Source organism: Salmo trutta, chromosome 5 (assembly GCF_901001165.1).
Source record: "Salmo trutta chromosome 5, fSalTru1.1, whole genome shotgun sequence".
Classification (NCBI taxonomy): domain Eukaryota; kingdom Metazoa; phylum Chordata; class Actinopteri; order Salmoniformes; family Salmonidae; genus Salmo; species Salmo trutta.
In genome coordinates this window covers 19,215,957-19,241,776 of record NC_042961.1, presented here as the reverse complement: position 1 = coordinate 19,241,776, position 25,820 = coordinate 19,215,957, and the positions used below count along the sequence as shown (strand labels likewise).

Below are 25,820 nucleotides of genomic sequence, written 5' to 3'. Positions count from 1 at the left end.
GGTGGTTAATGTGAACCTGACGCACAGCTAAAAAATGTAAAGAAAGCAATCCAATGTTATTTGTTGCCTGGACTTTACTGCAAATGACACTCAAGGTCTTGAGAAAAAAACTATACACTAATATTGCAGTTAGCCATGACAGCCTTTATAATATAACACTTGAACACACACATAAAATATTGCACTTGGGGAAAAAACATCTTAAAGTAGAAATAGAATGAAACAGGCATTCTATTTTTGCTCTATTATAGTGGCCACTCTAGACATTGATCAAGTGCACATGTGTGCAAAAATAAGATTCACTGAGTTGAGTTCAAGTGAGTGAGTTCATAAAATGAGTTCACTGAGTTCAAAAAATATAATCCCCCTCACTCTCACACACACACACACACACACACACACGTGTTACTGTCAAGTTCAACACAACAAAAACAATATCTTTGGGCTACACTGCACATTATACACTTTCTGCCTGTGGACATCTGTTCTACAACATGCCAGCAAAAGTGAGAAAGAGGGAACGTGTGTGGTGTTCCTTTCACCTCTAGTGGCATCCAGTTTAAGCCTGGCCCAGTTACACTTGATCCCTGAATCCACTTGTTTAACAAGCAATGCCTCATTTTCACCTAATTCTCTCATTCTGAAAATTAACCACAAGTTACTGTAGAGGGAAACATTAGTTAATGGTGGTTAGTTCGTTAGCTAGTTAACAATTCACAGATTGTCAGGGTGCATTGCGCAACTAACGCGTTATAACTTGAATCCAAGGGGCAGAGAGCAGGTCTCGAACCCTCGACCTTGTAGCCCGAAGTCCAGCGCCCTATTGACTGTGCTGTGAAAGCATGCTCAAGCGGCAGAGTCGATATCCGTGCTTATAAACCCAGGGTCGTTACACTACTATAGCGAATTGGTTAGGTTACTAATGTTAGCTCATCTGATGTTGTGTCTGACTTTATTAGCAAGATAATTTCCCCACCATAAACTCAATTATTTGATCAGATGAGTTGGCCAATGTTGCTCAACATCTCTCTGGCTAGCTAATGGAGAATTCGATCCAGCTTATCTAGCAAGATTCTTAACAATGCTAATACTTGTTCCACCACACTTTCTCCCTCACCTCAAACTTTCCAAATAGCAGTTATTTTTCAGTTACAGCTCATGAAGTACGCTTCCTCACCTTCTCACCCCCGTCTCCGTGGTCAGGCTTCTCACCTAACGCTACCTCTTCGTTATCGTTCAGGGGACGCGCTGCTGTAACTGTCAAACTGGCATTCTACTCTGCTGTCTTTCCAGAGCGCGCGCTGATGCTGTAACTAGCAAATTGGTTGTCTCTTCTCTCTTCAGTCGCTTGCTGCGCTGCATTCTGTTGTTATGTGAACGATTGGCTGAGCCTTGGATACAGCCAGTATAGCTCCAAACGCGCATCACTCGTTCGCTTACAGCCAGTAGTGATCCCCCCCCAACTTTTCTCATCGGATCTACACGAATCAAGTAAGTCACCTATTTTGGATTCAAAACGGCGAATTTCGCCGAAAGGTGACTAGTTTGCATCCCTGAATGCAGTTGTTAAACTCACTGTATGGCTTACAACACATGCTAGATGAGTAAATACTAGATGAGCAGGTTGTCTTTAGAGAAGTCAGAGGTGAATGTGAGTAAGTGGGAGTTTGATGAGTGGTGTGAGAGGGGACACAGAGGAGCTTTCCCCACTTAGGAGGGACTTTTCATCAGCCATGGTCACACACTTATTTCCCATTAGGCCACTTAACAGACAAACGTACGGTATGTACTGAGGGCCACTTCCGCTTCAAATCCCCACCAAAACAAACTCCCTCACCCGCAATCTCACTCAACACATCCTCCATGCAGAGCTTGCACGTGAACCGGGAGGGAGGAAGGGACAGACGAGAAGTGAATCCATTCTCACATCCCACACCATTCCAGCGCCATCGTGCCGCCACATAGTGACAGATTGCCTCTCTGAGACGCACATTGAGGCTAACACGGGTTTACACTCACAGCGCAAACAGAAATCCCCTGACAGTATATTCACTATAGCTCTCAACACAACTTTGAATAGATCTCTAATAGCTCACACTATTCTTGTCACATTTCCCCAAAAGTCACAGTGTGTAAAAATAGCCCTGTAATCTAGAGGTATGTTAAGGTCATCCAATCTGAGCTGTGGCCAAATTCAGGGCTGCAGCTGATATGGACTCTGTTTACTTCCTCGTGAGTACTCTGCCTGAAGATAGGCTACCCCCTCGTACATTTCCAACAGCCCCCACTCTTCCCCTTTCATGTCCCTATTGTTTTTTATCTATAGGAAAATGTACCCCTAGCCCCTACATAGTACTTGTGAGTCCTAAATGAATGGTGTTCATATGGTGAAATTTCCACCTAGCCTAACAGAGGGCCATGTGGAGCAAGCCATCGCTAATGTCTGTCCAATCCTTTCAGATCTACATGAAGTGCTTTGGGTCTAGGGGTGGAGTTGGAATTGGGCAATAGAGTCTCCCTTCCACAAACTCCTTACAGGCCCATAAACAGAGCTTCAAAACAACTTGTTGCTCAACTTGGCACTGAGCATAGCAATGAAGCCAAAAGAAGGAAAAACTGCCAAGTGGGTTAATTTAAGGAGACACAAGGGTCCCATTCTCCCCCCTCCCTCTTCGCCCCTCCCTCTCCCTCTCCATGCTCTTGCCTCATACACCCACAGACAAATGCAAGTGCTGTCAACACAGAAAGGGATAGAAAAAGAGGGAGAGATTTAGCGGTTTGCAACAAAGACACTGTCTGTGATTGGAAGTGGGCGAGTTGGAGAAGGATAGAAAGAGAAGAGAAGTGATGGTCGAGCAGGAGAAGTTTGCTTACTTGGCAAACAGCCACACATCTGGAGAGGCAATTAATTCAGCTAAACTGAAAACACTTTATGCTGCAGCAAAAACATTGCGTAACAATTCCGATTACCAAACAATGCAGGAAAACTAATCGTGATGTATGAAATCCTTGGATTAGTTGTCAATCAAGAATGATTTTACTGTCTTTGTCTTAAAGAGAGCCATCTCTTTGATGATTGTTCCTGACACACAGTAAACAGGAGAATGGTTTTGTAAGGATCAAATACACCTCCCATGTGTTACTGCTTCACAGCTCTATGGTATATTGTCTTCTTCCACTGCCAACTTTGAAAAGGACCAGTGGGAACAGGTTAGTTCACAGAAGGATCCTCTCTGGCTGAAACATTTGTTTTCACTGTTTACATTTGGGCCAGTTTCTAATCCCAATAATTCCCACACATGAATACCTTGGCCTTTCTCTAAGCCCCTGCCCTGGGCAGGTGTTTGACATGCCAGTGTGTCAAAGGCCAAGAATAACACGATCTAAATGCTAGCACTGTTGTCTCACTAGCAATAAAGTATCCCAATCTCTTGTATCCCATTGGTTAACCGGTTTGTCTGTAACTCAACTCCTGCTGCTTCACCGACCACAACTCCTATTCTGAGGCGCATTCCAAAGAACTGTAATCATCCTGACCAAAACCGCCAGCTCACACAGACTTGCATACTGAGCTGCTCTCGCCCTGGCTAAAGGCATACATAGTGTTGTCCAGTTGGCATATTTTCAGATATGACGGTTTATGATTTTCTTTAGTCGTTTGGTTGTTTCAATGTCAAATATTACATTTTTACTGTAACATTTAGCAAACTATCAACTTTTATGCAACGGTTAACCAACATTGACCGGTGTGATGTCCAACAGTTGCACAAATGTTGTATAACAGTAAAAACCCACCCGTTGCTACTCACCGATCTGGTCCTCTGGGATGAGTGACTCGATGGGGGGCTCCAGCTCAGAGCTCTGCCGCAGGTAGCTCTTCATCTGGGTGATGAACTGGCGTAGCGTCTGCAGCAGCTCCAGTCCTGATGCATGGCACTGCCAGGCCTGGCTACCGCCTCCCTCCTGCAGGAAGCTCAGATAGTCCTGCACCAGGCAGCCGAAGTAAGAGCCCTTATCCCTCGACAGCTCCAGGACTCTCCGTATGGCCCGTTTCTCTGGGGTCATCAGCGAGTTGAACACCCCACTCATCTTACGGAGGTGGCCCCTGAGGGCCCGCTGGATGACCATGGCCCCGGCGCTGGCTCGCCGTTTGGTGTGCAGCCCGGGAGGGGTGATGGTCAGGTCCTGGTCTTGGTCGCTCTCCAGGCTCCCGCCGAAGTCTGCTTCGTCTTCATCATCGTCATCTTCCTCCATGCTGCTGTAGGGGTGGATGAGGGGGGGCAGGACCAGGTTGTTGGTGGTGGGGGGGCTGGGTTCAGAGAGAGGGGGGAAGAAGCCCTGGGAAAAGTCTAGTGAGTCGGCAGAGGATTCGGTAGAAAGGCTCATGTCGCTCAAGCGCTGCACACTGTCCCCTCTTCCTCCTCTTTCTCTTCCTCCTTCCTCTCGACGGGAGGGGGCTGGGTCTTGAGTGGACGGACTGTTTCCCTCTGTGTTGTCGTCAGGGGTGGTGGCGTTTCTCAGTGACAGCTTAGCCAGACTGAGAGAAATGGCGTTCTCAATAGTCTGGTCATCGAGAGCAAGATGGCAGTCGACGTCGCTTGGCGGCGTGGGTTTCGGCCTACTTGGGGAGGAGGAGAGGGACAAGGGGATAGAGATGGGGGCACTGATGCTGAGCTTCTTAGGAGGGGAGGATAAGAGGAAAGAAGAGGATGGACTGATGCTGAGAGAGGAGCCCAGGCGGGAGAGAAGGCTACTGCCCTTCTCCCTTTCTCCTCCTTTCTCCCTCTCTCCCACCCTGTCCTTCTCTTTGGGTGGGTTGATCCAGGATATCTTCTCAGGCATGCTGCACTGGCGTCGAGGAGGGGCAGGGCGACGGGGGGCACAGTGGGGAGGTGGGGGGCGAGGCGGTGGGGGGCGGGACACGCTCTTAGCCCGGCTCACACTGTTGTTATGATGCTGGGGGCTGTTGCCAGGGCTAGGACTCTGAGGGCTGTCGGTAGGGGGTTGAGGGCTGTTTGTGCAGTCGATAAGTTGCTCTGGGTTGCTGGTACAGTGCTGTTGAACTTGTACCGTTGTTGCTGTAGTACTATTGTTGTTTAGGTGGTGGGGGTTGTTGTAGTGGCTGGTGGAGGAGGGAGGGGTGTGGTTGCCCCCCTCTGGGTTGTGAACCTTCAGGAAGAGGGGGTTGATGAAGCAGAGAGCCCCGTTGGACTGGCAACACTCAAGCTGGGACGGGGTGCGGGTGACCAGTGGGCTGGGTGATTGGTCCTGGATGGTTGTCCCGGACAACCGGGAGACAGAACTCTTGCAGCAATGCTCAGAGTCCCAGAAACCTGCGGGGCAGAGACAGGAGAGGGAGACAATCAGAACAGTCACTACAACAGCAACATTACTGAAAGATATAGCGCTGAGTGATTAGTGCTATTTGAGGTCGGTTCGATTATAAAAAAATAAAATAAAAATCTGTTTTCTATTTCCATACGTTTTTTTAAACATTAAATGCACTATGCATTAGAGTTGCACGGTATGATACTTATGATAAACATTTTAGAACACCGCAGTACCGTTTCTTTTTCCAGCACTACCAATCTAAAGAACCCGCTGGCGCCTGTTATAAAATGTTTAGAAAGTCAGTTTGGTTTATAAAATCAGTTGAATTTAAGCAACAGCCATTAGTCTCTAATATGCACAGGTCTAATAATATCCATTTCACTTTAATGCTCATATCACATGGCAGCTGTAATCAGCCAGCCCCATCCCCTACCAGCCCTCGCTCACCTGCTTCTCTCCGTCCGCTCTTTTTTTTTAAACCTGTATTTAACTAGGCAAGTCAGTTAAGAACAAATTCTTATTTACAATGACGGCCTACCCCGGCCAAACTCGGACGACACTCAATTGTGCGCCGTCCTATGGGATTCCCAATCACGACCGGATATGATACAGCCTGGATTCGAACCAGGGACTGTAGTGACACCTCTTGCACTGAGATGCAGTGCCTTAGACCGCTGTGCCACTCGGGAGCCATCTGTGTCGATTCCTCCATCAGTTTTAAAAATATATAATTTAGTACTGATGGCGAGCGGGGATGCAGACCCTGTTAGATTTGTACATTTGCTACATTGGAGCAGCGCAAAGCTGATGCATTGTATCATTTCATCGTCTGTTATAACCAAGAGCACAGACCAGTCCGAGGAGACTTTGCAAGTTCCCCCGTCATGCAGCCTCAGTGTCAGAGGGGAAATGGAGCATGGCTTTGTGAAAGGCATGCTTGCAGCTTTACAGCGAATAAAACGGCTGGTCTCTAGTCTAAACAGTTAAAAAAATAATGACCCATATTACTGGAGATGCCTTTTTTCTCCTACCGTGATTCGCACGTATTTTACATAATTTCACAAACCATGTCATGGGCCGTTTTAAACTAATCACTGGTCGCTAATTACTGGTTTGATAACAATGTTGTTCTAGCTAAAAACCTGGTAACTTGACAGTAGGTTTAGGAAAATTTAATTGACAGGAAGAAAGGAAAAGAATCCGATGTGCTTCAAAAAGGCAGGATTCATATAGGCCGAATGTAAGCCTAAACTAAACCAAAAATCTATTTCTTTCTGGTGCTCCTTCAATTCTGTTTTAAGCCTATCGTTTTAAAAGCTGGGAGCAGTGTATGTATTTGTGGGAGATAGAGAGTGGTGTGTGTCTATATGAGAGTGAGGGAGACGGAGAGTGTGAGGAAGGGAGGGAGTGTGTGTGTATGTGTGTTAACTGAAGAGTAAAGAAGGTTTGATAGCGTTTTCCCCTTATACATGCATAATGACATGCAGATCATTATCCATGTATACAGTATTCCTTCCTCCCATTCCTCCAGCCAAATAACTGGTAGGCCTTAGCAAATATGAGCAAATCAGCCAGTCTATGCAGTATTCTATTATACACTGAACACTGAAGTTAAATTCAATGTGAAACTGCTTGGTATTGTGATACATGGCCTGGTATCGTGTCATTTGTAAAATGTTGGTATCCTGACAAGCCTACTATGCATTATGTGGGTTGAATGCTGTAACACAGACTAAAATAACTAATAAAACTCCCATGATGGTAGTGACCGCCCATTACTGCTTATCACTTATTAACCATCATTTATTTACATTACTTTAATAAAATATTTCAGTTATTGTGTAAATTACATTTGTTTTATTTGATGACTATTATTTCATCCAACTCATCTCTATAGAGCTGCTGCCTACGCTGTCTGACAAAGTCACTATTTAGTAGTTCTTCAAAGTAAATAAGGCATACTTTTACACCAACATTCAATCACTTAGATCATGTATTTTCCCCGGAGAGAAATGAAGCAATTGCTCTGTCGCGCATTCCTCTCTCTGTTCTCTCCCTCTCCGTGTCTGCCCCCCACACACTAACCTAACGTAGCAGGCATAAAAGAAACAGACAAGTAGGCATGCAATAGATTATGGTCATTGTAGTTAATTACCACGTTTTCTGTGGTAATTATGTAAAATATTGGCCTGCTGGAAACTACAACTCCCTACTACATTGCACATCTAATTTACAGTGCATTCGGAAAGTATTCAACCCTTTTACTTTTTCCACATTTTAGTTTTGTTAAGCCTTATTCTAAAATGGATTCAACAGATTTCTTTCCTCATCAATCTACACACAATACCCCATATAATGACAAAGCAAAAACAGTAAAAAAGTAAACAGTAAAAAAAACTGAAATAACATTTATATAAGTATTCAGACTCTTTACTCAGTACTTTGTTGAAGCACCTTAGGGAGTGATTACAACCTCGTGTCTTCTTGGGTATGACGCTACAAGCTTGGCACACCTGTATTTGGAGAGTTTCTGCCATTCTTCTCTGCAGATCCTCTCAGGCTGGTTGGGGAGCGTCGCTGCACAACTATTTTCAGGTCTCTCCAGAGATGTTCGATCGGGTTCAAGTCCGGGCTCTGGCTGGGCCACTCAAGGACATTGAGACTTATCCCGAAGCCACTCCTGCATTGTCTTGGCTGTGTGCTTAGGGTCGTTGTCCTGTTGGAAGGTGAACCTTTACCCCAGTTTGAGGTCCTGGGCGCTCTAGAGCAGGTTTTCAACAGGGATCTCTCTGTACTTTGCTCCGTTCATCTTTTCCTCGATTCTGACTAGTCTCCCAGTCCCTGAAAAACATCCCTACGGTGAAGCATGGTGGCAGCATCATGCTGTGAGTGCCAGGTTTCCTCCAGATGTGACGCTTGGCATTTAGGCCAAAGACTTTAATCTTGGCTTCATCAGACCAGAGAATCTTCTTTCTCATGGTCAGAGTCCTTTAGGTGCCTTTTGGCAAACTCCAAGCAGGCTGTCATGTGCTTTTTACTGAGGAATGGCTTCTGTCTGGCCACTTTACCATAAAGGCCTGATTGGTGGAGTGCTGCAGAGATGGTTGTTCCAAACTTCTTCCATTTAAGAATGATGGCGGCCACTGTGTTCTTGGGAACCTTCAATGCTGCAGACATTTTTTGGTACCCTTCCCCAGATCTGTGCCTCGACATAATACTGTCTCAGAGCTCTACAGACAATTCCTTCGACCTTGTGGCTTGGTTTTGCTCTGACATGTACTGTCAACTGTGGGACCTTATATAGACAGGTGTGTGCCTTTCCAAATCATGTCCAAATAATTGAATTTACCACAGGTGGACTCCAATCAAGTTGTAGAAACATCTCAAGGATGATCAATGGAAACAGGATGCACCTGAGCGCAATTTCGAAACTCATAGCAAAGGGTCTGAATACTTATGTAAATATGGTATATCTGTTTTTAATTTTAATACATTTGCAAACATTTCTAAAAACCTGTTTTCGCTTTGTTATTATGCGGTATTTTGTGTACATTTCTGAGTATTTTTGGGGGGAGAAACTGTGCAATGTGTGCATTGAGCTCACTGAAAAAAAACAGAACGAAATGGAATTCAAATAATTGAACTGACGTTGCTCAATTAGTTGTGTAAAAACCTAAAATCGCTCAGCGCTAGTAAGATAACACTAACATCATGCCAATATTACGCCTACATTATTTCAATATTGCCCTAACTCACAATAACATTACTGGTCAAACGCTGCAGGAGTCAGTCATTCTATTACACTACAGAGCAACATTAGGATAGCATAATACTGTAATATAATATCAACACAAAGCAACATGCAGTGATGTTCTACATTAATACAGAGGCTACAATAACCTGATAATAACAACAACGTAGTAACTGAAAAGTAGGCTAATAAAACAATGCCAATAAACATCGACATTAGACCATCGAGTCTATTAAGCTACTGTCATCATACCACGTTGCCAATGCCTACATTACACAGTATTAATACAAAAGCATATTAACACATTGTTGCATATAAGTACAACCATACCAGTCTACATAACAGCAATACAATAACATTCCAAATTAGTATGATATAACTATAGAGGACTTAGAAAGAACAGCGCTGCTCACTACTGAACACAGCCACCAACTTAGCAACCAAAACCATGTACCAACCAAAGACACCATTGGTGCATTTCCATACAGGATTTACCCCAGTGTTTTACTCAAAAGGCTCCGAAATTTCTGTTCCAACTACGCGGGCCAGGACCCGAGTATCACTGGACATTGGCTCCGGCGGACCTTCTCTTACTTGGGGCCAAAGCCAGGCCACTGGTACTTTTCAGCTTTCATTTACATAAGAGGCTAACTGTGAACTTGAACACCTTCTCACAAAGCAACTGTTTTGATTATGCAGAGGTTGTGGATTCGGCGCTTCACAAGTCCTCACTGTCAGCCCTAGCTACGGAAACACAATGTCCTTAGTTTAACATAAGGGCGTATACACTAGTGTAACACTGGTGTTGCAGTCGAAAAGCAGCATATGACGGAACTAACCTACTGCAAGAGACACGTCCAACTGAAGAGCACATACAACAGAGCTGTACTAGACAGAGCAAACGCAGAGACTAGAACAATAAAAGACAAAGCCGTAACAGATTCAGCCAAAGTCACATCACAATGTAAGACCAGAGAAACGTTGACTTACTGTTCTCACATCAGCAGACAAAGACCAGCTCTGATTTTAGTTCACTAGTGTGAGAGACCTCTAGAGCACACTGCCGTCCAGTCTGAAGCCTCGCTGTCATGTCTCACACACACACAGACTGTTATGACTCACACATGATAACGAGAGCATGGGGGCGGACTGTCAACAGAGCACTCTCTCCTCCCCCCGTTTCTCTCTCGCAATCTCTCCCTCCCTCGTCAGCTTTCTGGCAAAGTTTTTCCTGCCCCACTCCTCCTTTAAGACTTACTTTTCTCTGCTGTTTTTGTTATTCTTCCATTTTGGCAGCTCTTGCACTTTTCAGTTTCTTTCTGGGGTGAACTTTGGTTTTATAGGTGGGTTAGAGACCAAACCTATTAGGGGGTACTCTCCCAGAATTTATTTTCTCCACCTAAAGCTAATTTCCTGCATTTCTACACAATTTAAGTGATAAGACTGAATTAGAGCAACGGTAATTCAAATCAATATTTTGTTGCACCGTGAACAAAATTAACATAAAAAAGAAAAGCAAACATTAAGTACAAAGACTTAACTTTTGATGGTCTTAATGAAGACTCCCTCTATATCAAACGTCTTCAAACTTAATTAGCCAGACAATATTTAAGGTTTCTATGACTCTAGGATATCTTGTTTCAAAAGCTACTGACATCTTGAGCTAACTTTAGGCAACAATAACACCAAAAAACAAAAACAATGGAAGTGATAGGGGCAAGCTCACCATGTTCAAATGTTGTGGCTAATTCACCTCTAAGTAACTTCAAACTAAGTGTTTGAGTTGATTTGTTTTGCAATTTTGAACACGGTGAGCTTGCCACTATCCCTATGGTTTGTGGTTAATCTAGCTCAAGCTAGCAGTGGCTTTTGAAACAACACAGTGGATGACAGCCTCTCCTGGCCCCATAGACTTAATTCAGGGCAAATGGAGAAGAAGAAAAAAAAGTCTAAAAAGTGATGATATCCTTTAACATTTTATTTTGTTCGCTCAAAACACCAAATTATAAAAACATTAGCCCTGGAACATTTAGTTTCATACCCTCAGCATATGTTTAAATGATATGCTCAAAACAGGAGCTACACAAGAAAATCCCATTTTGACTCCGCTGTGCCTTTAAGATAGTGATAACGCGGACCGTCACACTATTTTAGGACACTTGGGGGTATCCGAAACAAATGTAATTATTTGATTACTCTTTTTAAATCTGGCTTTATAAATAAAGAAGATGTTTCAGTCTGAATGAAGTATGCTTAGAAGTTATTGAAATGCATCATACAGGTATTGGAAGATTGTGGAAAGCAGAAGAAAGATCATCAGGCAATCATTGTGTATTTCATCTTTCTTAGAACAGAATATAAATTCATTTTCCCCAGCCATTCTGTGTTCCTGAGAGTCATAGCTTTCAGGCATGGGGTCATAATTGCAAATAGCCAAAATGGTTCAACTGCTGAGGCCAAATTCATAGGAAGATCACAATTCCATTATATGAATTGCCCCCAGTCATTCTGTGAGATTTTGTCAGTCCCTTCTAACGAGTCCTCTGTGACACGTGAGCGTTGTGGCCAACTTTTTATTTCATTTTGTCATTACAAGTATAAAAACAATCAAAGAAATGCATACAAAGATAACCCCAACCCATTGTGGGGGGACATGACCCTCCAGTCCCCATTGTGGGGGGACATGACCCTCCCGTCCCCATTGTGGGGGGACATGACCCTCCCGTCCCCATTGTGGGGGGACATGACCCTCCCGTCCCCATTGTGGGGGGACATGACCCTCCCGTCCCCATTGTGGGGGGACATGACCCTCCCGTCCCTAGTGAAAGTTCCACCCCGGTTACCTTTAAAGTCATTTTTTGTTCCTTGTCAACAATAGCAGTGGTATTTCATCTTTGATATTTGTTGAGTTGTGGAAAATATTATTATTGATGATCTGATTATTGATCATCTGTTCCAAACATAAAATAATAGGTGGAAAATCACTTGTCTTAGACCAAAATATCACATTTATCCACAAAGTGTTAACAATAACTGATGTGGTGCGAAGTGGGGAGGCAAGGGTTAAACTGGTTGCAACAGAAACCCTGTATTGTTGAGTTCAGTTTGATTAAACATTTGCTATGTTGCTTGATGGTTTGTAATGAACGTTTCCCCAAAACATTCTTCAGTTTTCTTGAACAGACTGAGGTGCGTTTGCTCTGTTTGGTGGGGTGTGGCTTGGAGCAATAAGTGAAGTATTTAAAGGGCAGCGGAGTGTTCCCCAAACCACAACCCCTCCCAGCTTTTCAACTCATCGTTCAGAACATCACCGTTTCCGTTTAATTCGACGTTGCAGTACATTCTTTTCATCCTGAACACTGCCCTGAGACACTGAGGGTGTGATCTAATGGGGAAAATGTCTTTGTCTAAAACTGGCAGCTGGGAAAATCTAGGGTGAGCTGAGGACAATGAGGGGAGGAAACCTGAAATTTAGACAGATGACAGACAAAATGAATTCATTCTTGGCCAAAGTTTAGCCTCTTGGTAAAGAAAGCCAGAAATGTCAGCTAATGGTTCGCTGCTTGAAAAAAACTTCTTTATCAAGCCTTGCTAGTATGTCCAGCTACTGTGTATTTCTTTTCAATCAAGCTCATCTTCTGACAAAGGGTTGAATAGAGACCGACAGGATGAAAGAAAGAGTTGACTTTCTCTGAAGCATAGATGGACACATCCCCATTGTATTGAATCAGACCCACGTCACAGGTGTGGTTACCCATCCAGACGTCAGAACTCAGCACTGGTGTCTTTTGTTCGGTCCAAAGCCACATTTCAGTGACGCGACATAGCCTACCTACACACACAGCTCATCTCCAGCATGGTCACCTATATGAATGTCATTAAAGTCCATGTGAACCTTCACTGACGCTCATCTACGTCCACACACACACACACACAATCATTGTTCAAGTCTCAATGCAGTCTGCTCACATTCCTCATTGGGAAAAATACACAGTGGGCCTGTTGTGTGTGAAGATCACTCGAAACCACACCAAAGGAAGGGTGTTATCAAATCAGTGTCTTTGTAGAGGCTAGTATATGCCTGTACTGTATATCAACTCTTTCAGATGCAGCCAGGCAGAGTGACATTACGGCTTTGAGCACATTGCACAGAGAGTGGTTCATGACCGAGTCTGAGGTTTAATACCCCAGTGAGGCCTACTTAGAGGCTCCAGAGCCCCAGTGCTCTCCTGATCATGTGCCCAGCTGAGCAGCACTGATTTGGGGCTCAGAGAGGCATTGTTCTTATGGGTGACTCATTGAGCCATGTCACTTTGGGCTTTTACTAGTTTAACTTGGAGAATGTGGTTAAATGTGATTTACGAGAACACCCTGAGGAAGAAAAGCTTGGTTTTAAACATAACAGATGTGGGATTAGACCTAAGGTACTAACAATACTTTTCTAAAGCCACTACAGTCAACTAGCAGGCAGTTAATGACCATCCAGATACAAAGTGAGGCTACACTTTTAATCTTCATGCTTCAGACATGCATTATCAATACAAACGCACAGTATCCGTCTAGTGGACACTCACCTGCTCCTAGCTTGGCCACCTCCTCCAAGTCTGTTGGTGTCCTGGCTGCAGAGATGGCTTCAGGAAGCTTTAGGGTGAATGGCAAGACATCCCTAAGAGAGAGAGAGGCAGACAGAGTCAATATGTGAGATGAAAATGAGTGAGAAAGACAGACAAAAAGAAAATGGAGTGAGAGAGAGTAAGAAATAGGGAATTAATCACTGTCCCTGTAGTGAGTCATTTAATTGGGGTGACCAAACAGCCCTTCCCTAACTAGTGTTTGTCCCATGTGTGGTTCCTTGGGCTAGAGAGGAGTGGACACACACACACACACACACACACACACACACACACACACACACCGAGAGAGAGCCAGACAGACACACAGGCCAAGAGGCTCAGCACCCCACCCTGTTTCTTCCTGTGTCTCAGATAACTTATGAGTCTGAAGTGCACATTTACTAAGCTCTAATTGACATTATCATGGCAAGAAAATGTAACCAACATCGTTCCAAGAGCAGAATAAGGCTGCTATTTTGTCATAGGCGGTCATATATATAATCTGAGCCTAGAGGAAAGTCCTTGTCCTCAGGCCTGAAGGGAAGCCAAAGTCATTCTTGCTACCCAAGAGTGGTAAAGCGCCTTTACTGGTTCTAACAGCAGACCTATAAGCTTTCTGCCAGCTCTGAGCAAACTGTTGGAAAAAATGGTGTTTGACCAAATACAATGCTATTTCTCTGTAAACAAATTAACAACATACTTTCAGCATGCTTATAGAGAAGGGCACTCAACATGAACTGCACTGACACAAATGACTGATGATTGAAAGAAATTGATAAAAAGAGTGTGGGAGCTTTACTGTTAGATTTCAGTGCAGCCTTTGATATTGACCACAACCTGTTGTTGAAAAAACATATGCGTTATGGCTTTTCAACCTCTGCCATATTGTGGATTCAGAGCCATCTATCCAATAAAACGCAAAGGGTTTTCTTTAATGGAGGCTTCTCTAACGTCAAACATGTAAAGTGTGGTGTACCGCAAGGCAGCTCTCTAGGCCCTCTACTCTTTTCTATTTTTACTAATGACCTGGCATTAAACAAAGCATGTGTATCCATGTATGCTGATGATTCAACCATGTACGCATCAGCAACCACAGCTAATGAAGTCACTAAAACCCTTAACAAAGAGTTGCAGTCTGTTTTGGAATGGGTGGCCAGTAATAAACTGGTCCTGAACATCTTTAAAACTAAGAGCATTGTATTTGGTACAAATCATTCCATAAGTTCTAGACCTCAGCTGAATCTGGTAATGAATGGTATGGCTGTTTAACAAGTTACTTGCCGTTACCTCAGATTGTAAACTGTCAAGGTCAAAACATATAGATTCAATGGTTGTAAAGACGGGGAGAGGTCTGTCTGTAATAAAGAGATGCTCTGCTTTTTTGACACCACACTCCAAAAAACAAGTTCTGCAGGCTCTAGTTTTGTGTAATCTTGATTATTGTCCAGTCATGTGGTCAAGTGCAGCAAGGAAAGACCTAGTTAAGCTGCAGATGGCCTAGAACAGAGCGGCACATCTTGCTCTTCATTGTAATCAGAGGGCTGATATAAATACTATGCATGCCAGTCTCTCTTGGCTAAGAGTTGAGGAGAGACTGACTGCATCACTTATTTTTAGAAGAAACATTAATGTGTTGAATCCCAAATTGTTTGCATAGGAAACTTACACAGCTCTGACACACACACTTACCCCACCAGACATGCCACCAGGAGTCTTTTCACAGTCCCCAAATCCAGAAAAATTCAAGAAAGAGTACAGTACTATATAGAGCCATTATTGCATGGAACTCCGTTCCATCTCATATTACAAAAAAAAAAAAAAAACCTGGTTTCAAAAAACCGATAAAGCATTAATTTTCTGTATTATGTCATGTTTTGTGTGGATCCTAGGAAGAGTAGCTTCTGCAACAGCTATTGGGGATCCTAATAAAATACCAAAAATTCTAAACAGAATGAGAACTTTGAGCCATGCACTCAGTTGAAATCATACTGTACAAAGTTCATTATAATCTTTGACCCCTTATGTTTTGTTTGCAGTTTTGTTCCGGTCTCTATACGTAAACACAAGCTACAGACAGTTCAAGGCCTGTTTTCTTCCTCATAGACAGTTCCTGCTTTCCACCCCCCACCCCCGTTGATTTGTGGCCTTGACATGTTGCCATTCACCACCACCAGACAAGAATGTTTTCAATCAAGCTCAACCTCCAAGTTTTAGCCAAGCTTTAATAGCATTGTTTGAAAAGCCTTGAGCTTGTTCAACTAACCAAGTCAATATGTAATTAGAATTGTTATAGTGCAGACTCGACTGACATTGTTAGCTTTCGAAGAAAACAGTGCAATAGTCTCAGTGCAATAACATGAAGTGATGAGGTGACCAGTTAATGCCATTCTCTGTACTTCAACTGAAGCATGGTTCTTTCAGTAACTTCTGGGCTCCATGTGTTCCTCTTCAAAAGGAATAGGTGATTTATAACTAGGATGAGAAAGGTAGTGTGTGTGTGTGTTACCTGCTGATGCAGCAGAAGGCCACAAGACGGAACAGGTCTGCGAAGCCGAGGCCCGATCCCTCCAAGGAGAATGCTGTGAAGGGATACATTTATATTTAGGGAACTTCAAAATCAGAAGCTGTATTTGCATAATCAGAACAAAAGCATGGCAATATTCCTAGATGGAAGAAGGGAGTTGGAGTGATGTTTTCACTTGGGAACTACTATGTCATACTATATACACACACACCACTAGCATTATCATGAGTAGCTAACTGTTGCTCACATATTTGCAGAAGGGTAAGTCTGTTTTCTTGGCATGCTGGCATGGCTGAGTGGGTGTGCCTACAACTAGTAGGCATTTGGTGCATTTACAAGCTGCAACAGGCCATCACACTTACCAGGCTACATCGCATTAGTAAAGAAAGGCAAAAATACCTGGTGAGACATTTTCTGGGATAACACACCCAACAAATAGCCTAATAAGATGTTTCTATTCACTTCAAGAACGTCAACAAGCCATGGCTATATTAAGCCTCGTTTAAGGTTAGCTTTTGTGTGACTCCATAACACATAACTACTTTCACTAGGTAAGTATTAGGAAATAGGTTTTTGGGAAACTCCAAATGCTCTCGGCATTGACCTCGGAGTAGGGAAAGGGAAGTGAAAGGGGGATACCTAGTCAGTTGAATGCATTCAACTGAAATGCCTTCCACATGTATGTAAAAAGAGAGAAGAGAATGTTGAGGCCCAGGATGACGTCACATATTGTACTAGACAGCAGTAAACTGCGACAACTTCAGCACTGGTGTTGATTCAGGAGGGTGAAAACCCCCAGGGGAAATCCACAGAGAGCAAAAGGAATACAATAGAATATTCAAATGATCAGAGGGAAATTGTTTTCTTTTTTTTGTGTTGAGAATAAGCTTATAATAACCACATGTATTTGCAGGATACATTTGGATGATAAAGATCCATAGTCAATGGGAATGAACAGGCCAGGTGCTTACTGTATTGACTCTCCTTCACAGGGAAGTCTTTGACGGGTGTCTCAGAGTCCTGATGCATACGCAGAGAGATCACCTTCCTCTGCAGGGTAGTTGACTTCCTCACCAGAAACGTCTGCAGCCAGGGTTAAAAAAAAGCAACTTGAGAAACACAGACAACAATAAAAACGTTGAAATGGAGAATATCAGATACTTCGAAAGTATATGTCTCCATTAGTCTTCCATTGTGTGAGATTGTCAAGGTGTCTTTGCGTATTGTGAGGTTGTTGTTGCATGAATAGGAGTTTAATGGTAGGGTCAAGTAACTGATGCACCTAAAATTTGTTTCTGTATTACCTACACGGAAATGGCTGTCAAATAAATGGCTCTGCTCTTTAAATGGAATGAAACAGCCGTGTGAGATGTTTCAATGTCGTGTTGACTATCTATGTGAGGTGTTTCAATGTCGTGTTGACTATCTATGTGAGGTGTTTCAATGTCGTGTTGACTATCTATGTGAGGTGTTTCAATGTCGTGTTGACTATCTATGTGAGGTGTTTCAATGTCGTGTTGACTATCTATGTGAGGTGTTTCAATGTCGTGTTGACTATCTATGTGAGGTGTTTTAATGTCGTGTTGACTATCTATGTGAGGTGTTTCAATGTCGTGTTGACTATCTATGTGAGGTGTTTCAATGTCGTGTTGACTATCTATGTGAGGTGTTTCAATGTCGTGTTGACTATCTATGTGAGGTGTTTCAATGTCGTGTTGACTATCTATGTGAGGTGTTTTAATGTCGTGTTGACTATCTATGTGAGGTGTTTTAATGTCGTGTTGACTATCTATGTGAGATGTTTCAATGTCGTGTTGACTATCTATGTGAGATGTTTCAATGTCGTGTTGACTATCTATGTGAGATGTTTCAATGTCGTGTTGACTATCTATGTGAGATGTTTCAATGTTGTGTTGACTATCTATGTGAGATGTTTCAATGTTGTGTTGACTATCTATGTGAGATGTTTCAATGTTGTGTTGACTATCTATACAGCTTTAAAAAAGAGATGGAAATCACAGTGTGACCTCTCTGGTTAAATAAAGGATCAACATTTTTTTATTTTTATAAGTGTTCAAAATAAACTACTGTGTTTTTAGATGAGATGTATCATTGATTATCTTGTAAAACAGTGTAAGCTTTATACTACTGTGTATTTAGATGATGTATCATTGATTATCTTGTAAAACAGTGTAAGCTTTATACTACTGTGTATTTAGATGAGATGTATCATTGATTATCTTGTAAAACAGTGTAAGCTTTATGCTACTGTGTATTTAGATGAGATGTATCATTGATTATCTTGTAAAACAGTGTAAGCTTTATGCTACTGTGTTTTTAGATGAGATGTATCATTGATTATCTTGTAAAACAGTGTAAGCTTTATACTACTGTGTATTTAGATGAGATGTATCATTGATTATCTTGTAAAACAGTGTAAGCTTTATGCATGGAAACTCCATGGAAAACTTGATCGACTCCTGTTTCACAATCAGTTCTTTGGAGAATAAAACAAAAATGAAATATTAGAATGACTGAGTGTATCTGATCTCACCCCGGTGGGCTGCGGTTCCAGTATGCTTGTGGAGTCTGCATGGTTAAGTCCCAGCTGCAGCCACACAACGTGCGTCTGCACCAGCCTGTCCAGCACACTCATCCTTCTACGCAACGAGTCGTAGCCTGAATCTCTAGCTCCAGCCAGCCGTGCCCCCACACCAACACAGGGAGGAGCCTGTAGGAACAGACCTCCCACTTCCCCATCCAGCCTGAGTGAGAGGAAGAGATAGAATTAGAAATATACCTTTAAATCCTCTATATGTTTCCTGATAGTAATACACCCCCCCCCCACACACACACACACAGAAAAGCAAGCACGCACAAGTGCACATACACAAATACACACACAGATACAGACTAATAATAAAAACTGGAACGTTTAGCATGAGAGCCAATTAGTAATATTGAGATGAATCATAGTTATAAATGGATTTCAATACTGAGAAAAGCATAATGGCCCAGGAGGAACAGTACTTCAGTGTAGAAGGACAAATGTACCCAACAACATCTAACATTGAAATGACCCAAAGCAAGCACGCCTACTGAGGCCCGTATCCCTCACCACTCATACTTCTTCAGAAATGGGTGCTGGGTGCGCAGACCCCCGAGCCACTGCGGCCACTCATTAGGAGTTCTGTTTTTTTTGTGGCCCGAACCCCCATCAGAGTTGCCCATCTATGATCTAAGTGATTGATAGTTGGTATTCAGCAGTCATAAAAGTATGCCTTATTTACTTTAAAGAACTACTAAATAGTGATTTTGTCAGACAGCGTAGGCAGCAGCTCTATAGAGATGAGTTGGATGAAATAACAAAGTCATCAAATAAAACAAATGTAATATACACAATAACTGAAATATTTTATTAAAGTAAAGCAATATGAATAAATGATGGTTAATAAGTGAAAAGCAGTAATGGGCAGTCACTACCATGATGGGAGTTTTATTAGTTATTTTATTCTGTGTTGTTACAGCATTCAACCCACACAATAAGTTGGTCGAGCATGGCACTTGCAACACCAGGGTTGTGGGTTCAATTCCCACAGGTGACCAGTACGAAAATGTATGCACTCACAACTGTAAGAAAAACACGTTTGCCTTTTTATAATCGAACCGAAACGACCTCAAAAATGACTAATGGCTCAGCACTAATATTTAGCAATCTACAAAATGATGCCGATACTGGGTATATTTTATTATAATCTACATGTCATTATTATGTACCTAATGTCAGGTAACCCGTAACCCATAATCTAATTTACACAAATATGCTTGGTGTTCACTTTGAAAATCCTATACTCTTTCCACCGTCAGATCCCTCTGACATCCTGTCAACACAATGACATGATGAAACTCCGCTACGTGAATGACCAGAGCACACTATCCACACCTGCTGGTGGACACTGGGAATTACAGTGGAACTAAAATCAACGTTACTCCAACTGGCACTCATCCTCATCAATCATTCTTATCAAGCATCCAGTAACAATGAATTTAACAACTGTTGTTATGACATTTGAACAAGCAACAGAGGTCTGAAAGGATATTCTACTCCTTCCTTAAGGAAACAATCACAGTTTCAATGTCTTCCACCGTTTCCTCTCCCTCTAACATGCTAACAGCTAACGTTAGTTCTACATCAGCCCATGAAGGAAGCTGAAGCAAGTCTGCTCATCATACCGGTACTAGAGTAAACGGATGTACACAAAGAACAATTTTGTTAGTCAGTTTGCCTGTCTGTTTTAAACACACACACACACTTACCCCTGTAGTATGACAGGCTCTGGGTCTCTCTCTGCTGGCTCAGCCTTCTGCACCACCTCCCTCTTCAGAGTCCCGATCTCCCAGGCAAACGAGTCGATCAGCTACAGTACAGAAAGACGGGAGAATGATCAGTGATGAGGGCTAAAGGCAGAGTGATGGAAGCAACCAAGTTGAGAAAAAAATAAAACCGAGTGAGAGTGTGTGTGTACATTTCTTGTATTTGTGTGAGACTACTTTTCACTTATTCCTGCAGACTCAGGAGCTGGGAAAATGTTAGTCACCTCCCAGTGTGTGTGCGCGTCCACCCTCTCCTCAGAAGAGCCACTTCCCCTTTACTGACTGGCCAAGACTACAAGGAAAGAGAAAAATACCCATTCCTAGACAAAACAAACCAGAAGAGACGCCAAACTCACATAACATCCTCTAGCCTAAAACATCTCACGCTGATACTGAAGTTTACAAGATAAATAAATCCAGCCATGCAAAACAAATAGTCCAATTTAGAATTTTTCCACAGACCAGTCATATCCAGTATAGGTCACTGTTTCAAACACATGAACACAAAATGAACTGAGTTCACACACACACACACACACACACACACACACACACACACACACACCACTGTGAAATCTGACTGGACTCATACACGCACCCATACCCCATCCTCAGAGTCTATGCCATTCCTTGCTCCTTGTTAGTCTAACCATAAATGAACACCAGTCAGCAAACCACACACACATGCACGCCTGCTACTCTCCCACTACAGCTCACTGCCAAGACACACAGCCGGAGAAGAGCAAACGGAAGCTTTAACACATGCTTAATCCTAGAATCCAATAGATTTAGACAATACAACCTGCCCTAAATAACCACATTAGCCATGCTTAAACGACATCAGCTTCTATACTGAATTATTTACATTAGCAATAGTTCACAATATCTAGTGTAAATCTCTGCGTACCTTGAAAGTGAGTTAGGTAAAATAAGCAGCGGTCTAGCATCATTACCACCGAACAAAGACCCCAGTTTGACAACCGTCACCTCTGGGTGTTTTCATTTCATATGAGGCGACAAATGTCTTCCTGAAAATCAGGAAGATTGCTCAATTACATATATGGTTGATTCTAAAGAAGTGTAAAATTGCAGTCCAACATCCCAAAAACTATTTAAAAAAAAAAATTCAATCCAAGGCAATAGCAAACATATTGTTAAATTAATATAGTAAAAAGTAAAATGTTTATACACCTATTTCTATTAAAAAGGTGGTTGTAGCAAACCCTGACTCCTAAACATGTTTGAAAATAAAGCAATTAATGCATTTTTTTAACACTTATTTCAATAGAACATCGTTTTTGAAAGATACCGATCTAAATAGTAGTTTTGTTTATTTTTAAACATCTTTCAAAAAAAATTGTCACACCTTCTGATGTCAGCACTGAAAACACACATTAAAAGACTGTAGAATGAATGTTTCTTAAGCCACACCCCTACAAATATCACCTGGTGATGGGATTGCACCCTTCTCAACAATGGCCACATGGTGAGTAGTCCACTAATTTTCTCCAAAATATTTGCAGGCAAGTTGACAAATCTTCATGTATTTTTAAGAAGTGTAACTACCGGACATCTAATATATCAAGAAATATGTAAAGTACGGTTTTGGTACTAAAATAGGCTGTTTGCTGGGATGTACAGTCGTGGCCAAAAGTTTTGAGAATGACAAATATTAATTTCCACAAAGTTTGCTGCTTCAGTGTCTTTAGATATTTTTGTCAGATGTTACTATGGAATACTGAAGTATAATTACAAGCATTTCATAAGTGTCAAAGGGTTTTATTGACAATTACATGAAGTTGATGCAAAGAGTCGATATTTGCAGTGTTGACCCTTCTTTTGAAGATTTAAACCAGTTTTGTTTCATTCTCTTGAGCCATTTTCTTTGGCCAAATGAAGTTCCAACTCTTAATGTTGTGTTTGCTGTGATATAATATCCTGCTCATATTTAACCTATAAACAATAGCTTGACTTACTTTTGATATTACCTTAATAAAGTTTAGAAACTTTTGTAAAGGTTTGGTGTGTTGTGGCTATTAGCCTATTATACTGCACACCTATGATATGAAGGCAGTGCGCACCGGTGCTCCAACTGACTCCGACAGTTGAACTTGAAGTGAAGAAGAATGTCTTAGGTCTACCGGAGTTACTCCTATAATCTAACAATATAATTTGTATTTTTCTAAAAAAATATTCTGATAAAAAAAAATGTACGATTTAGCCCTCTTCTGCACACCTATCTGTATTCCTGACGCAGTAGCCTATCTGACAAGGATAAATAAATGCATGTTGGTGTAGCATGCCACGGACATATCTCTTGCTCTCTGGGGATAGGCCTAAGCTTCTCACAGTTGAAGTCGGAAGTTTACATACACTTAGGTTGGAGTCATTAAAACTCGTTTTTCAACCACTCCACAACATTTCTTGTTAACAAACTATAGTTTTGGCAAGTTGGTTAGGACATCTACTTTGTGCATGACAAGTAACTTTTCCAACAATTGTTTACAGACATATTATTTCACTGTATCACAATTCCAGTGGGTCAGAAGTTTACATACACTAAGTTGACTGACTTTAAACAGCTTGGAAAATTCCAGAAAATGGGGTAATGGCTTTAGAAGCTTCTGATAGGCTAATTGACATCATTTAAGTCAATTGGAGGAGTGCCTGTGGATGTATTTCAAGGCCTACCGTCAAACTCAGTGTCTCTTTGCTTGACATCATGGGAAAATCAAAATAAATCAGCCAAGACCTCAGAAAATAAATTGTAGACCAACACAAGTCTGGTTCATCCTTGGGAGTAATTTCCAAATGCCTGAAGGTACCACGTTCATCTGTACAAACAATAGTACGCAAGTATAAACACCATGGGACCACGTAGCTGTCATACCGCTCAGGAAGGAGACGCGTTCTGTCTCCTACAGATGAACGTACTTTGGTGCGAAAAGTGCAAATCAATCCCAGAACAACAGCAAAGGACCTTGTGAAGATCCTAGAGGAAACAGGTACAAAAATATCTATATCAACAGTAAAACAAGTCCTATATCGACATAACCTGAAAGGCCGCTCAGCAAGAAAGAAGCCACTGCTCTAAAACCGCCATAAAAAACCCAGACTACGGTTTGCAATGGCACATGGGGACAAAGATCGTACTTTTTGGAGAAATGTCCTCTGGTCTGATGAAACAAAAATAGAACCGTTTGGCCAAAATGACCATTCTATAAATCATTCTTATTTATGTCAGCATACAGTCCTCACCATATGTACATAATGTGGACAGTGAAGCTAAAACGTGAATGTACTCCAGTATTTTGGATTTGAGATCAAATTAGCAAAATTACATGATAGTACAGAATGCCACCTTTTATTTGAGGGTATTTTAATACATATCTGTTTTACCATTTAGTAGATGTGTGAACGTTAAACAAAAACTGGAATCATTAACGTTTAGAAAAAAATACATAACAGAAAAACAAAGTATTGCTACAAATGTTTAATTGTAGCTAATTAAACCAATCACACGCCAGGCACACAACCAATCCCTTTTCACACAAATTTCCCTCAGAACTGTGCCGCCCCTTTCTGTCAGCTAAGTAATAGCCTTAGCTATCAAGCTAGCTAGCAAGAACAACAATGAAATGTGGTGTAATTTAAGCTTTTTCTTTTAAAAAAAAACAAATTAACATGATCAACCACAACCAAAAGATGATGATGTGTCGGAGATGCTGCTACCGATCCACCTCCTCAGAAAAAGATGAACATGTTTCGAGGGGTCGCGCCGCAATTTCAAGTGGCTAAGGAGGGACAAATCTTGCAACACAATGTTCCGTGAGTACTGTCGAAAATGTGGAGTAATAGCAGTAGGGAAGACTTCTTTTGCCACTGGGTTCAACAACGTAAAACACGAGTCGTTGCTAAAACATAACTTAAGCCTAAAGCACATCAAGTGCATCGGGGTAGGAGCAACATCACTACGTCTACTAGCTACCAGACGGATATTTGACAGGCAGCAGGTGATAGCCCAAGCCGGTGAACAGGCAGAACTAAAGATTAACTAAAGAACACACTTCAGCGAACAGGCCTTTCTAATCGACCTGGCCTGGTTATCCTGGAATGACATTGACCTCATCCTGTCAGTAGAGGATGCCTGGTTATTCTTTAAAAGTGCCTTCATCACCTTCTTAAATAAGCATGCTCCATTCCAAAAAAATGTAGAACCAGGAATAGCTTTAGCCCTTGGTTCACTCCAGACCTGTCTGCCCTTGACCAGCACAAAAAGATCCTGTGGCGTTCTGCATTAGCGTCGAATAGGCCCCGTGATATGCAACGTTCAGGGAAGTTAGGAACCAATACACACAGGCAGTTAGGAAAGCAAAGGCTAGCTTTTTCAAACAGAAATTTGCATACTGTAGTACAAACTCAAAAGTTCTGGGACACTAAAGTCCATGGAGAATAAGAGCACCTCCTCCCAGCTGCCCACTGCACTGAGGCTAGGAAACACTGTCACTACCGATAAATCCACTATAATTGAGAATTTCAATAAGCATTTCTCTACGGCTGGCCATGCTTTCCACCTGGCTACCCCTATCCTGGTCAACTGTCTGGCACCCTCCACAGCAACCCGCCCAAGCCCCCACCATTTCTCCTTCACCCAAATCCAGATAGTTGATGTTCTGAAAGAGCTGCAAAATCTGGACCCATACAAATCAGCCGGGCTAGACAATCTTGACCATCTCTTTCTAAAATTATCTTCCCAAATTGTTGAAACCCCTATTACTAGCCTGTTCAACCTCTTTCGTATCGTCCGAGATTCCCAAAGATTGGTAAGCTGCCGTGGTCACCCCCCTCTTCAAAAGGAGGTGACACTCTAGACCCAAACTGCTACAGACCTTTATCTATCCTACCCTGCCTTTCTAAGGTCTTCGAAAGCCAAGTTAACAGATTACTGACCATTTCGAATCCCACCGTACCTTCTCCGCTATGCAATCTGGTTTCAGAGCTGGTTGTCACCAAAGCCCCATTTACTACCTACCACTGCAACCTGTACGTTCTCATTGGCTGGCCCTCGCTTCATACTCGTCGCCAAACCCACTGGCTTCAGGTCATCTACAAGTCTCTGATAGGTAAGGCCCCGCCTTAGCTCACTGGTCACCATAACAGCACCCACCTGTAGCACGCGCTCTAGTAGGTATATCTCTCTAGTCACCCCCTAAGCCAATTCCTCCTT

General features: G+C 42.3%; 1 protein-coding gene across 1 annotated transcript in view; it reads right to left on the bottom strand.

Moving 5' to 3' along the window:
* rin2a (Ras and Rab interactor 2a) overlaps positions 1–25,820 on the bottom strand; it is a 67,722-nt gene that overhangs the window by 6,237 nt on the left and 35,665 nt on the right. Inside the window, exons 3-8 of the mRNA XM_029752798.1 lie at positions 20,537–20,637; positions 18,774–18,984; positions 17,191–17,302; positions 16,202–16,274; positions 13,657–13,748; positions 3,810–5,333 (exon numbers count right to left, since the gene is read on the bottom strand). Coding sequence (XP_029608658.1) covers positions 3,810–5,333; positions 13,657–13,748; positions 16,202–16,274; positions 17,191–17,302; positions 18,774–18,984; positions 20,537–20,637 — 2,113 coding nt within the window. The remainder of the gene's footprint in view (positions 1–3,809; positions 5,334–13,656; positions 13,749–16,201; positions 16,275–17,190; positions 17,303–18,773; positions 18,985–20,536; positions 20,638–25,820) is intronic.